Source organism: Rhinopithecus roxellana, chromosome 1 (assembly GCF_007565055.1).
Source record: "Rhinopithecus roxellana isolate Shanxi Qingling chromosome 1, ASM756505v1, whole genome shotgun sequence".
NCBI classification, from domain to species: Eukaryota; Metazoa; Chordata; class Mammalia; order Primates; family Cercopithecidae; genus Rhinopithecus; species Rhinopithecus roxellana.
The window spans coordinates 43,313,306-43,327,134 of NC_044549.1; the positions used below are offsets into that span (position 1 = coordinate 43,313,306).

Consider the following 13,829-nt stretch of genomic DNA (forward strand, 5'->3'; position numbering starts at 1 on the left):
AAGATAATCAAGGAATAAACTTATCAATAACCAAAAAGGTCCACATCCATGCCAATACATTTATAAAAATAAAAAAGTACAATACAAATCAGATATTGAAAGTGCATGCAAATTCTCTTATGAGAACTGTCATACAACCTGACAGGATACTAAAAAATGAAAACTAAAATTTCAATAAATAAATAAAAAGAGAACTGTCTCAACATAGAAAACAATCAAATAAATATGTACACTGAGTCAGAAAATTATTTTAATAGTTACAAAACTTTTTTTTTTTTTTTTTTACAGAATCAGTATAAAATAGCAGTTGATTTCTCCATAATTATCAGAATTATTTATATTTGAGGTCTTGGCTAAGTGGGGCTGAAATCAACAAAAGGTCTTGGACTGTTGGCTCAGAATCATCCTAGGAAGCCCGCCCTGTTGATATCTGTCATGCTTAGCTCTTATGAGATGACCCAGTCCTTAAAAAAAAAAAAAAAAAAAAAAGAATCTCTCTTTATTCATTCTTTGGAGGCTTGAAGTGAATTCGGCAGCGTTCATTAAACACCTAAAATATTGAAACAGAAATAAAAGTCATTGAGTTATCCTGTATAAATCAGGCCTGGAACTAAATTCAATTTAGTATGCTTCAAAAGGTTATTACCATTTTGGTCCTAAGTCAACAGATTTAGGAAACAGAAGAGTTTCCTCACTAGTTCAAACTGACTTATGAGGTGCTGAATGCACAGAAGGCCTTGACATGTATTTACAAGACAATTCTAATATTTTAATAAAATTTAAGTTACTTAGGGAAAAAATCATCAAGAGCCAGGTAATTTAGTTACTAGCAAACATTTCAACTTCACATTCTGGACATTTTTTAAACAACTACACAAAAATATCTAAAATAAGTTTAAATAAAGAATGCTCAATAACTAAATGTCCACATGGAACTATGTTAAATAAAAATTTGGTATGGTTATTCAATGGAATACAAGCAAGGTTAAAAATAATTTATGTTCTGATTTAAAAAGATCTCCAAGATTATTAAGGGAAAAAAACAAAGTGTGAATAGTACACTTTCACTTGTGTAACAAAGGTAGAAAAATACACACACACAAAATCAGAAAAGGTGTATCTGAAAGCATACACCATTTTTCAGAGAGAAGGGAAAGAAGGAGGTAGCTGAAGGAAAGGGACAGAAGGTAGAATTTTTGCTGTATATTACTATTTAAAAAATTTTTTAAAAATATTTTTAATATTAAAAAAATTTAAATCACATGTCAAAACTTTTAAGTGTCCAATTAAAACAATTCTGAAATTGAAAAGAATTTCTTCTCAGAATGTACCCCCATACATCATTAATGTAAAGAACAAATCACTTTTCAGGTTAAAAAAAAACAAACTACCTATGTTGGCTGCCATTGACTATTATAAAAATAAAAGAAAAATCAAAACACAGAGGTTGTGAGGTATTGTTATTATTTTATTTCTTTTTATTTATTTATTTTTGAGATGGAGTTTCACTCTTGTTGCCCAGGCTGGAGTGCAATGGCGTGATCTCGGCTCAATGCAACCTCCACCTCCTGGGTTCAAGCAATTCTCCCACCTCAGCCTCCCGAGTAGCTGGGACTACAGGTACCTGCCACCACACCCGGCTAATTTTTTGTATTTTTAGTAGAGACAGGGTTTCACCCTGTTGGTTAGGCTGGTCTCGAACTCCTGACCTCAAGAGATCCACTTGCCTCGGCCTCCCAAAGTGCTTGGATTGCAGGCGTGAGCTACTGCGTCTGGCCTACTATTCAATTTCTTAAGCTGAGTGGTAGATACATGAATGTTCATTTCATTAATATTCATTAAATTCTACGTGTCACATATCTTTGGCATATGCATCTCACAATTAAAAGAAAATATGCAGAAATTATATAGACTCTTTCTAGCCTTTTTACGATTCATCTCACTCATTTCCAGCCCTGACATTTCCCTGAAATTCCCAATCAGACAAGAGGGAGGCTTCAATTTAGTGGCCTGGACACACTGGTTGGGGTGATATATACAACTTGGCTGAGCCTCTCCAAATCCTTTTCCCAAATGATTTCCTGTCCACTTCTGCTGGCCCACTGCACCAGAGCACAATGGCTACATTTTCCTCTTTTTAAAACAAGTACGGGCCTCATCTTCTGTGGAGTGGACAGACCATATTTTCTTTAAAACTAATACTAAATCCAAAGTAGTTCACTCTTCCCACCACATTTTACATACATCATAAACTTCTGCACTTGTTGTTTCAAGCCAGATGTTTCACTGTACCCCTTCCCCATCCAATCCCAAGAGTAAATATGATTTCTCCAGAGAGTAAAAATGGGAAAATATTGCCAAATCCTCTCAAGTGACAGACACCTTATCATGTTGGTGGAAAGGGCAGGAATAGGAAACCTCAGCAAAGAGGATAAGATAGAGAAATGTGATAAAGCAAAGAAAGTCAATTTGTATTTTGCAATTTGTTCATGTCTCAGAAAGCTGGTACATTCTGGTTTTGGTTCAGCTAACCTCTCTTATAAGCATATAGTTTAACAACATTCCAGTAGTTAAATTCAAATGATAAAACAGAATTTTCAGTACATTTTCTCAGATTTAATAGATTTTTGCCCTTTGTAAATCTTTTAGAGTTTTAGAGAGGGGTAAATGGATACACTTTTTCAGAAAACTAAAGTCAGAGTTTTATGAATTTTGACTATATGTAAGTTTCTGGGATCTGGTCCCCTAATCTTGTTCCTAACAAGAACTATGCAATGATAATAAGGAGCTTGTAAATCTATGAGCGATCAAAAGCCTTATTATCAGATACCAGTAAAACTACATATAATAACAAGTTTTATGATCAGATAAGTTAGAAGAGAAGCAACTGTATAGGTTACCTAATGATAGGAAAACTTACGGAAAGTAACTGAGCTCAAAAAGGCTAATTTTAACAAATAGCCTCCTTGAAGGTTCTGAGTAGTAACTCTAAATGTCAACTATGCCTGTAATTAGTGTTAGGAGACATAGAGAATGCCTTTAATGTTGTTATGATGGCAGCTCATTTAGTTCTATCATATGCTTATAAAGCTAATTTTGTTTTGTTTTGGTTTTTTTTTTGGAGATGGAGTCTCACTCTGTTGCCCAGGCTGGAGTGCAATGGCTTGATCTCAACTCACTCCAACCTCTGCCTCCCGGGTTTGAGCAATTCTCCTGCCTCAGCCCCCCAAGTAGCTGGGATTATAGGTGTGAGCCACCACGCCTGGCTAATTTTTGTATTTTTAGTAGACACAGGGTTTCACCATGTTGGCCAGGCTGGTCTTGAACTCCTGATCTCAGGTCATCCACCTGCCTTGGCCTCCCAAAGTGTTGGGATTACAGGCATGAGCCGCCTCGCCTGGCCCAGTAAAGCTAATTGTTATAAAATGGCTCTAATTAGATGCTAACTGAATCCTGCTCTCCCTCCCCCACCCCCCAAAAGGTTACAACCCTCAACTATAAATGTAAAGGAGTGATCTCTACTCTCCTTACAGCCTCAAGGCACTCTTTACTCCCCTCCCTTGGTTTCCCTTTGTTAGTTCAGTTTCCCTGCTACTTCTTTCCAAACACCAACGTTATTTTGTACCTTCCAGCTCCTGTCATTTACCACTTCTTCAACATTCAGTTCTGACTGCATCCATTTCAACTGCAAGAAAAAAAAAATTGAAGTTATAAAATTTAAAGAGCAAGAAAAAAATTGAAGTTATAAAATTTAAAGAGCTAAAACCACACTCATGTTTACCCAACAAAACCTGCTGCTGCTCTAGTATTTTTGTCTGTTAATGGCAGAGTTTGGAAGCTTCTTTGACACAATCAACTTTCCCCATATCTAATCAATTGCTAATCTCAAACTTTGCTGCATATTCTAATCACCTTGAGAGCTTTAAAAAAAAATCCCAAGGCCAGTCAGTTCACGGAAGACATACAAAATGCCAGTCTTACTAATGTATAAAGAAATGCAAATTAAGCCATAATATGACAAAATGAGTAAGTCTGATAAAACCTAACATTAGTGAAGGTATGGGAAAAGATATACTCCTATATATTCTTAGTAAGAGTATAAATTGTTACAACTTCTATGGAGGGCAATTTGTCAAGACTCACAGGAAATGTACATTCTCATGTCCTTGAACCCAATGATTCCAGTTCTAGAGATTGATCATACAACTACAGATTTGCAAAGATAGCACAGAGGAAAAAAAGGACAAGGAAGTGTAAACCTGATTTGAATAGAGAATTAAGAAAAAAAGAACCTCAGGGAGGAAAGAGAATATAGGTGGAAGTGATCTAGAAAGGCATGCGCTTCCTCACACCTTAACCATACAGTCAGAGGTCTCAGGCTAAAAATGCCAAGTCTTTAGCTTTCTTTATAATTGCCAACCTAATTACTCCGAGAGAAAAGTAGCCAATTCCATTGCCAGGCCCTGAGAGCAGGGCTCACAATACTCCCGGTAACATTTTGTTAGAGGACTTGAAGGGGAAAAAGCTGGCTAGTTCCAGGCAGAAGGCTTGAAAATATTCAGGAAAATGAGGAGAAAAAAGCATGAAATATAGGTTGATGCCACCTAAGAGTTTAACACCAGGATGACTTCCTCAGGCCAAAGTGAAGAACCCAGACCAGATTTGGGAATAAAATGCCAGAGAGCTCAACAAGATCTGGGCAAGCATGAATCTGACACCCAGGCCAAAGACCCTGGCCAACCAGGAGCGCAGTTCAGGCAGGAGGTTTGAGACATTCGTGGCAACACTGATAAGAATGGAACTTGGTACAGGTCCAATGGCCCCTTGCAAACTCCCTTCTTAGATTCAGAACTGGTGTCAAAGCGTAGGCCTGTACACATGGCAAGAACAGTGGAACAAGGAGAAGGACTGCATTCTGACAATTAGTCCTGTGCTGTGCAGTAGTAACAAGCCTGAAGAAGCCCACCAATGCAACCTAAGTTCCCCTTTTAATCAGCTATACAGACCAAAATCATTAAAGCTCCACTTCTCTGACAAAGCCTGGACTGACTGCCAAAGAAATAATTTCAGTTGAGGAACAGTGTGAAAGTCACTAAGATAGTCTTCAAAACTGCTCTCAAATATTTAAAGGGATACTATGTAGAAAAGGGTTCAGAATTATCCTGGGTAACTCCAGAGAGAATAAGAAGAAGCAGTACTTATATATTATGGGAGCAGAATTTCACAATATATATGAAAATCTTGGAACAATTAGAACTGTCCAAAGAGAATACACTGACGCTGAGACAGGGGATCCTCCCCTGCCACAACACCCTGCCCTTAAGCAGTAGTGAAACAAAAGCTAGAAACCACTGGTTGGTGATATGACAAAGAGGATTAATGCAACAAATATGGAGTGTCAGAGACTCATAAAGGAAAGAAACTGCTACTTTGTAGCAGCCAATATGCAAGGTCTTTCTTACATCCTTGAATCCTCCCCACACCACCCCCCTCCTCAAAAAAAATAAGAAGTTATTAGGTATCAGCTCTATTTTACAGACTCAAAATCAGAATTTTCAGAACAAGATTACAAAGCCACCAAGGTAGGTGGGATTTATTTCCTTAGAGCTGTCTGCCTTTGGATTATTTTTTAAAATTCTACAACATTGCAGATATTACAGCCAACTTCTAATATAATTTTATCAGTGCTACCAACAAACTGTCACCTTTGAGACAGTTGTCTCTAGGTCTTCAACAGGTAAACTTAAGGCCACTAACATGTGACAGCAGTTACAGAGGTCCAGCAAGAAAGGTGCTTTTTTTGAGTTAGAAAGGTTCAGGTAAAGTAGTGGGGAGTTTCTGACTGGCATCTGTCTATCAATAAAATATACTCACTAAAGTATTTGACTATTAGTCACAACTTAAAGAAATTGACTGAATCCAGGGTCAGAAGAGATGGGTTAAAGTCCCAGTTCTACCACTTACTAGCTTGTGGCTTTGGGGGTGTCAGTTAGTATCTCTGAGTCTTTTTCCTCAGACAGAAAATGAAGAGGTAGAGTTGTACCATCTCCAAGAGCTCTTTCTGATTCCATAATCTTCATAGCAAACTTGAAAATTAAAAAAAAAATTCACGTTTCCTTATTTGCTTATGTACTAACCCATGGTTACCTCCAGCCCTATATGTTATCAAGCTAGAAAGCAAACCTCATGCAACTCACTGATTGGTTTCTCAACCCCTCCTTGCAGTGGTCATCCTGGTGATTCTATCTGGGCCCTAAAGACACAAGGGCAGATCTGGAGGCTGAGTAAATTGTGTGTCACAATCACTCCCAAACACTCAGTAGTTTAGAGTTTTGAACTTTGCTCTTCACTAACTAGTCACTCTATTCTGTTTGACTTGATCTGTAAACACTGACTTTTCAGTTTCTGATTTAACAGCCTTTGCCCTGCAGTTTCCTTTGTCAACACCTTCAAGAGCATTGAAATACAAACTCCAATATTACTAGACTTTCACCAGTTTTATATAAATTATCTATATGCCAGCTGGGCATAGTGGCTCAGGCCTGTAATCCCAGCACTTTGGGAAGCCAAGACGGGGGGATCACAAGGTCAGGAGTTCGAGAGCAGCCTGGCCAAAATGGTGAAAACCCGTCCCTACTAAAAATACAAAAAACAAAAAAATTTAGCTGGGCGTGGTGGCAGGCACCTGTAATCCCAGCTACTAGGGAGGCTGAGGCAGGAGAATCTCTTGAACCTGGGAGGTAGAGGTTGTAGTGAGCCAAGATTGCACCATTCCAGCCTGGGCGAAAGTGTGAGACTCCATGTCAAAAAAAATATAAATAAATAAGTAAATAAATAAATAAATAAATAATCTATACGCCTTCATGAACAGCAAGGGGAATAAGATCAACATCACTGCATTAGGTCACTGTCCAAGGGATCCACCAGTGCCTGTTGCATGAGCAGGTATCGAATACAGACCTGATGTAGTCATTAACAAAGAGAGCAGCAAAGACAGTGGCTGAGTCCTGGATCCAGTGAGACATCCTGAATTGGCGGAATGATCGAGAAAGTGCAGCAGCCTGGCCTACTCACCTTGTGTGCAGCCAGCTACAAGGAAAGAGGTTTCTTTTCTTTTCTACTAATAGTTTTCAATAGATGATGAGGTCCCCTTTTCACAGTTTAGCTACATCTTCTAAACAAAGGGCAAACTTCATGACTGTGCAGTATGAAAAGCATGACTCAATCCCACAAAGATCCATAAGTCACCTATTATGCCATCTTAAAATACAAACATGAAGTCAGGTGTGGTGGCTCACACCTATAATCCTAGCATTTTGGGAGGTGGAGGAGGGTGGATCACTTTGAGCTCAGGAGTTTGAGACAAGCTTGGGTGACATGGCGAGACCCCATCTCTACCCAAAATACAAAAAATGAGCTGGGTGTGGTGGTTCATGCCTGTAGTCCCAGCTACTGGGGAGGCTAAGGCAGGATTGCTTGAGCCTCAGAAGCAGAGGTTGCAGTAATTGAGATTGCACCACTGCACTCCAGCCTAGGTGACAGAGTGAGACCCCATCTCAAAAACAAACAAAAAAACCATGATTTTGATAATTGTACACTGGTTCTGTAGGAAAAGTCCCTGTTCTTCGAAATAACTAATGAGTTTAAGGGTAAAGTGGCACAATGTGTACAACATACTCTCAAAATGGTTCATGGAAAAAATATATTTATGCACACAGGTGTGTGGGGAGACAGGGAGAGTGAGGAAGGCAGGGAAGGATGAAGAGAAGGAGAGAGGGAGGGTGAAGAGAATAAACTGTAAAGCAGGTGGGGCAACATATAAATAATAAGTGAATATAGGTAAAGGGCACATGGGAGTTCCTTGTACTATTCTTACAACTTTTTTGTAAGTTTGAAATTATACAAGATAAAAAGTTGCCGCTAAGAGACCCCTCAAAAGAAAGACAGCAATAAATCCCACATAATAAAATATGCTGTATTTTTCTATTGTTTCCTTGACTCATCACACACAAGGCCTGTAAAGAAACAGTTCTGCTGCATTAACTGTATTCTGAAGTCTACACCCTATCTACATTATAGTTGACTTGGGAAAATAAGGCTTCCTCTGACACATCCTAGGTAGGTACTTCCTGTTTTCTTAAAAGTGAAAACACGGCAGGAATGGGGGAGGAAATGGGAAAAAGTCATGTCCAAGAAAAGGCCAAAGATCCCTAGCAATTTTTACACAGTAGGGAAATCAATTATAATGAGGTACAAGTGCATCTGGTTATATTTAAATCACACTATATTTTTATGGCTAACGAGGGTAATATCCTGAAGTTAAATAGTCTATATTACATTTCAGCAGATTTCTACAGAATGAAACTGGAGCTATTTTCAAAATATATTAGAGATGTTTTTTCTCAAGTTATGTCTCAAAAGGGAGATACTATACAGATGTGATTTCCCCAGAATTTCTGATGTGGTACTTCACCTATAGTGATCCCTTGTCTTTAATAGAAAGAAACAAATAAATGAAAATAAATTATGACTGTGCTCATTTTAGACAAAGCTGCTATGTTGCATTTGTTCAAGACGTGCGCATTAATTTACCAATTAATATCTAACCATAATAAAATAAAGCCCACTAAAATTGAAGCATTCGTATGCCAAAATTTTCATATTAAAAATTTTACTTTGAAGGCCACAGTTGGAAAAACTTTGCCTGAGAAATGTTAATTCTGTTCAACTTACCTTTGTCTGCTCTTTTCTAAGTTGCTTTAATAACGTTAAATCATCCAAATTCTTTTCTCTCTCTTCCCGGAGGTTTTTTACTACTGCTGAGGTCTGGGCTATACAATTTTTTATGACTCTGTCTCTACTGGCATGAGCTGCCATCAACTAAAAGAACAAAGGAATGAAAGGAGAAAAATGCATCAATTTATCACATTTTAGTGCTTTTCAAAAAAATTCTTGAGACTATACAAATTTAATACTTTCTAAAACAATTTCTGATGACTGAAACCATGAAAGAGAAGATTGTGTTGAATCAGCTACTTCATCTAAAAACATAACCAGCAGCATCTCTGAGGGTGGAAGGTATGAAGTCTGGGGCTGTCCTCCTCCTCAATATACTCCCGGTATTGCCCTCGGCTTCCTGCATTCCCCACACTGGGCTTTTCACTTCAGTTTTGTCTACCTTACACCACTGACTTTTCCTTGATTCCATTCATGTGTTCCTCTATTCTACAACCACCCGCGCACGCCTGGCCACTGACGGCTGTTCTTCCTCTCTTTGTCCTTTCATATTTTTTTCTGTCTCACATTGTTAACAAGTGAAAGAAATTATAAACTAAGTCATGTATAGAAGATTTCACTACAATAAAGAATAACAAAGAATGCTACATTTACCTACGGAAGACAGAGCCCTTTTCAAGATTATAAAGTATAAGTACTGATAAGGAAAACTTATATATGAAGCACAGATTAGTAGTTGCATCAATTGTGTGTGCTGATTGAAATTAAGGATGTCTGACAGAACAACTCTTTGATAACCTCCATCTTAATGCAACGAATTAATAAAAACAGTTCTCATTTATTTCCCATCTTGATTCATAAAGTATCATGGTCGTGTTTCAAACGTACTTCCATAATCACAGCCACATTTTGATAATACCCCAAAATCTGCATTTGTAAAGCACTGTTTCAAGTTCGTAGACTTTATTGTTCAGTACTGATTTTTATGTTTACCATGGGAATAAACAATGTAAAGCTAAAAAAAGTCACATATTGAAGGGAATATGCTCTAATGAGATCTCATTGACATTTATAAGTTTTATCTTGAGTAACTTTTGAGTTTTGAAATTTCTTAAACAAGTGCTTCATAATAACTTTACTGATCATCTCCTAGGAAGAAGTGCTATTTGAAAAGGCAAATATCCCTTCTTCAGCTATAGAAGGAAGCTGGGCCAGGGATTAAAGTCAGGGTGAACATGAGCAACTTGGACATTTCATAGAGTTCTGCTTCTTGACTGACATAATATTTAAGGGAACTCAGTGGTACTTATTGGTATGGGCACTCTGCTGCAGGCTTGATCCCTGGCACAAAGCTACTTGAAAAATTAAGCTTTACTTGATATACATGTTGCTGAATCCTTCCAGGATAAAGATACAGAGAAAAACCCAAACACACACACAGGATTTCCAAAACAGAAGAGTTCTAAATTTAGTATGCAAGCTTATCCTGACTCAACAAGGAGATAAAAAATAACAACTTGTGACTCTCACAGGGCCTGTTAAAAAAAATGATAGCAGTAGCGGCAAACATTTTTTGAGACAGGGTCTTGCTCTGTCCCTCAGGCTAGACTGTGGTGGTGTGATCTTGGCTCACTGCAACCTCTGCCTCCTGGGCTCAAGCAATCCTGCTGCCTTAGCCTCTCAAGTGTCTGGGACTGTAGGCGCACGCCACTAAGCCCAGCTAATTTTTGTATTTTTTGTGGAGATGCAGTTTCGCTATGTCACCCAGGTTGGTCTTGAACTCCTGGACTCAAGCGATCCTCCCACCTCAGCCTCCCAAAGTGTTGGGATTACAGGCGTGAGCTGCCGCACCTGACCAGCAATATTTATATACAAAACACTGAGTACTGTAGGCACTGTATAACTCAATGCGCCAACAACTGTATGAACTAGGTACTATTATTATACTAGTTTACAAATATTAAAACTGAGGCAGACAGCCGAGCATGTTGGCTCACACCTGTAATCCCAGCACTTTGGGAGGCCGAGGTGGGTGGATCACTTGAGGTCAGGAGTTCGAGACCAGACTGGCCAACATGGTGAAAACCCCATCTCCACCAAAAAATACAAAAACAATTAGCCAGGTGTGGAAGCGTGTGCCTGTAGTCCCAGCTACTTGGGAGGCTGAGGTGCGAGAATCATTTGAACCCAGGAGGTGGAGGTTGCACTGAGCTGAGATCCTGCCACTGTACTCCAGTCTGGGTGACAAAGTGAGACACTGTCTCAAAACAAACAAACAAACAAACAAACAAAAAAACCTGAGGCAGAGGTTATGTAACATAATCAAGGTCACCTAGCTAGGAGGTAGCAGATGTGAATAATCTAGATCTAGCATCCATATTGTTAATCACTACACTATAAACATCTAGGTTAATAGGAAGACTGTAAATGGAAACAATTTTATAGATTATGGAAATTATATGAGTAGTGAGGTGAGAGAGGGAGTATCACCAAAGTGACCATAAATTTTAGTTCTTCAGACAGAGGTACCCAAAGAAAGTGAACTGTCAAACAACCTCATAGCCAATTAGGACTAGGTCCCATACTATCGACTCTGGACACTGAATTCCACTCATTAAGTCCACAACCTTATGGTTTTCTCAAGCCACAAGACTTACCTGCTCATTTAAAATAACACACTTTAACACAGAACAAAAATATCAGTAGTTAATGCTCTGAATTTAACTGACATGGATAAGCTTGTCCAAAACTGATTTGATAGAGGCACTTTAGGTTTTAAGGATGCCTTCTTTATGACTATGAATCCAAACAATAACCTTGTGGTAGAACTTAAAATAATAAGTGTCATTTGAACTTTAGCTTCCGCATTAATGAAAGAATATAGGTAAATAAACTATGAAAAAGATTTTGCTGCATCATTATTTCCTTCTGCTTTTGGAGAATAAAAAAGAGAAATAAAGGGGGGCAATGAAAAAAATATACTTGAGAAACCAAAGCCTCAGGAAAGGACAATTGATCCATTGGCTTTCCTTCTCTCCCAGTTGCCAAATGCTTCTATTCCCCTTCCTGAGGAGTGAGAAAAAGAAGATTTAAAGGTGTGAAGGGTTTTAATTCTTTTTTATACCAGTTGTCTGTCTTTTTAGGACTGATGTACTCACAGTCCTTGCTCTTGTTACTGTCTTACTTCACTGTTTCACTCTCCTCTTTCATTCCTTTGTACATAAGGTCTCCGTGAGGTAAAGGCTGCAAAACAACTGCTCCCATTCTTTAGAACCATTTCTTCTCAGGTTTGGTAAGATTTCACAAGCATAAGGTCACACATTTTCTTGAATGTGTAGTAACCAGATCAAAACTTATATACACCATCAGGTATAGGCAAAGAAACCTGAAGATGGCATTCCTTTAGTCACAGTTGAGTTACAAGATAACTGATTTCTTATTCAGTCTGCAAAGAAAGACATGAAAGAAGCAAAAGACTCAAAAAATACACTTACAGACTCATAAAGTTGTTTACAGGTTTGGCTGGCATCAATTTTCCCTGCAAAGGAAGCTGTTGGAACCGTAGTGTTTAATTCATGTACTATTCTGTCATCAATTGTCCTCATCACCTTGAGTAATTCCTATATGTATTTAAAATAAAAGAATATAACCCGAATGGAAAGTTAGTGATAAAAAATAAGTATTTAAGTAAAAAATAAAGCTCTTGGATATTTTACAATCCTTTAAGTCAGGAGTGAGGAAACCAAGCCAAATACAGTGTAACCATAAGAAAATGTTCAAGGATGATAGGTAGGTTAAGTAATGGTAATCTTAACAGTGGGCACCAACTCTGCCTCCTTGGCTCAAATGTGACTGTCTTAAGAGTTAAGACTGTTTTACTCACGTTGAAATCCCGTTTGCTGGCATGGTGTTTAGCAAACAGTGTATGCTCCTTCCATCTCCAGCATACAGTCAATAAAGTATACTACTTGTTTTTACTTTTTCTTAGTAACCCTAGCTCATATGTCCCAAGGATCCCTCTTCCCTCAGAAAGCCTCCAATTCTCAAAAAAAAAAAAAAAAAAAAAACCAACAGAAAAATAATATCAAAAGGGCAGGGAACTTAAAAAGACTGGTAGTAACTACCCACATAGCATAGCCCTCCTACCCACATGTGATCAGTGTACTTCTTTTCACTTGTCACTAGAGAGAGGCTGGACATCAGCTACATCTCGTCTTCAGTTAAACTCTGGGAGAAGTTTCTGGCAGTGTATCTTTTTCTTTTTTGTTTCTCAGATTTACAAAATATCCAAACAAGAACAACAACAACAACAAAAAACCACAGTCACTTACAAAGCATCAAGAAAATGGCTAGGCACGGTGGCTCACACCTGTAATCCCAACACTTTAGGAGGCTGAGGCAGGAATATAGCTTGAACCCAGAAATTCGAGACCAGCCTGAATGACAGACATAGTGAGACCCTGTCTCTACAAAAAAAAAATTTTTTTAATTAGCCGGGCATGGTGACTCATGCCTACAATCCTAGCTACCTGGGAGGCTAGGGCAGGAAGATCACTGAGCCCAGGAGTTCAAGGCTGCAGTGAGCTATGATCACACCACTGTCCTCCTGCCTGGGCGATAGTGAGATCCTGTCTCTTAAAAAAAGAAAGAACGAAAGAAAATAAAACAGAATTATATAATACTAGGAATACACTTATTATTGAAAACATCCAAGTTAACATTCAATATTAATATGTATTAAAAGCAACGTTTGATTCTTTCTCCCTCAATATACTATCCTACTTCTTACCTTTCCCAAACTTAAATCCATGACTGAAACCAATTCCTTTCTTTCCTCATCCATTTGTTAAAATAAAAATTCTTATTATGATTAAATTATTACTTTCATTTTAGAAAAGTTAGAAAAACACTTTAAATAAAAATCATCTATAGTTAACCATTATCAACACTTTAATATGTTCCTTTGGTCTTTTTTCTACACATACCTATTAATGTTTTTATAAAACTGAGGTACTATGTGACATTTTAAAATCTGGCTTTATGACATTATATTATGAGCACTCTGCTCTTGTTGCTAGAAATGTCTTGTTTTT

At 38.0% G+C, this 13,829-nt stretch overlaps 1 protein-coding gene across 5 annotated transcripts in view; it reads right to left on the bottom strand.

Annotated features, from left to right (window-relative positions):
- Positions 1-228: 228 nt before the first annotated feature.
- Positions 229-13,829, bottom strand: part of CCDC58 (coiled-coil domain containing 58) — a 30,270-nt gene continuing 16,669 nt past the window's right edge. For 4 of the 5 annotated variants that reach the window (XM_030941935.1, XM_030941929.1, XM_010370532.2 and 1 more), the window contains exons 2-5: positions 12,231-12,356; positions 8,734-8,880; positions 3,626-3,685; positions 229-550 (exon numbers count right to left, since the gene is read on the bottom strand). In XM_030941935.1, the coding sequence (XP_030797795.1) occupies positions 500-550; positions 3,626-3,685; positions 8,734-8,880; positions 12,231-12,341 (369 nt within the window). In that variant the 5' untranslated portion in view covers positions 12,342-12,356 and the 3' untranslated portion in view covers positions 229-499. Of the gene's footprint in view, positions 551-3,625; positions 3,686-8,733; positions 8,881-12,230; positions 12,357-13,829 lie in introns of those variants that run through there. The other variant, XR_004060349.1, reaches the window with a different exon arrangement.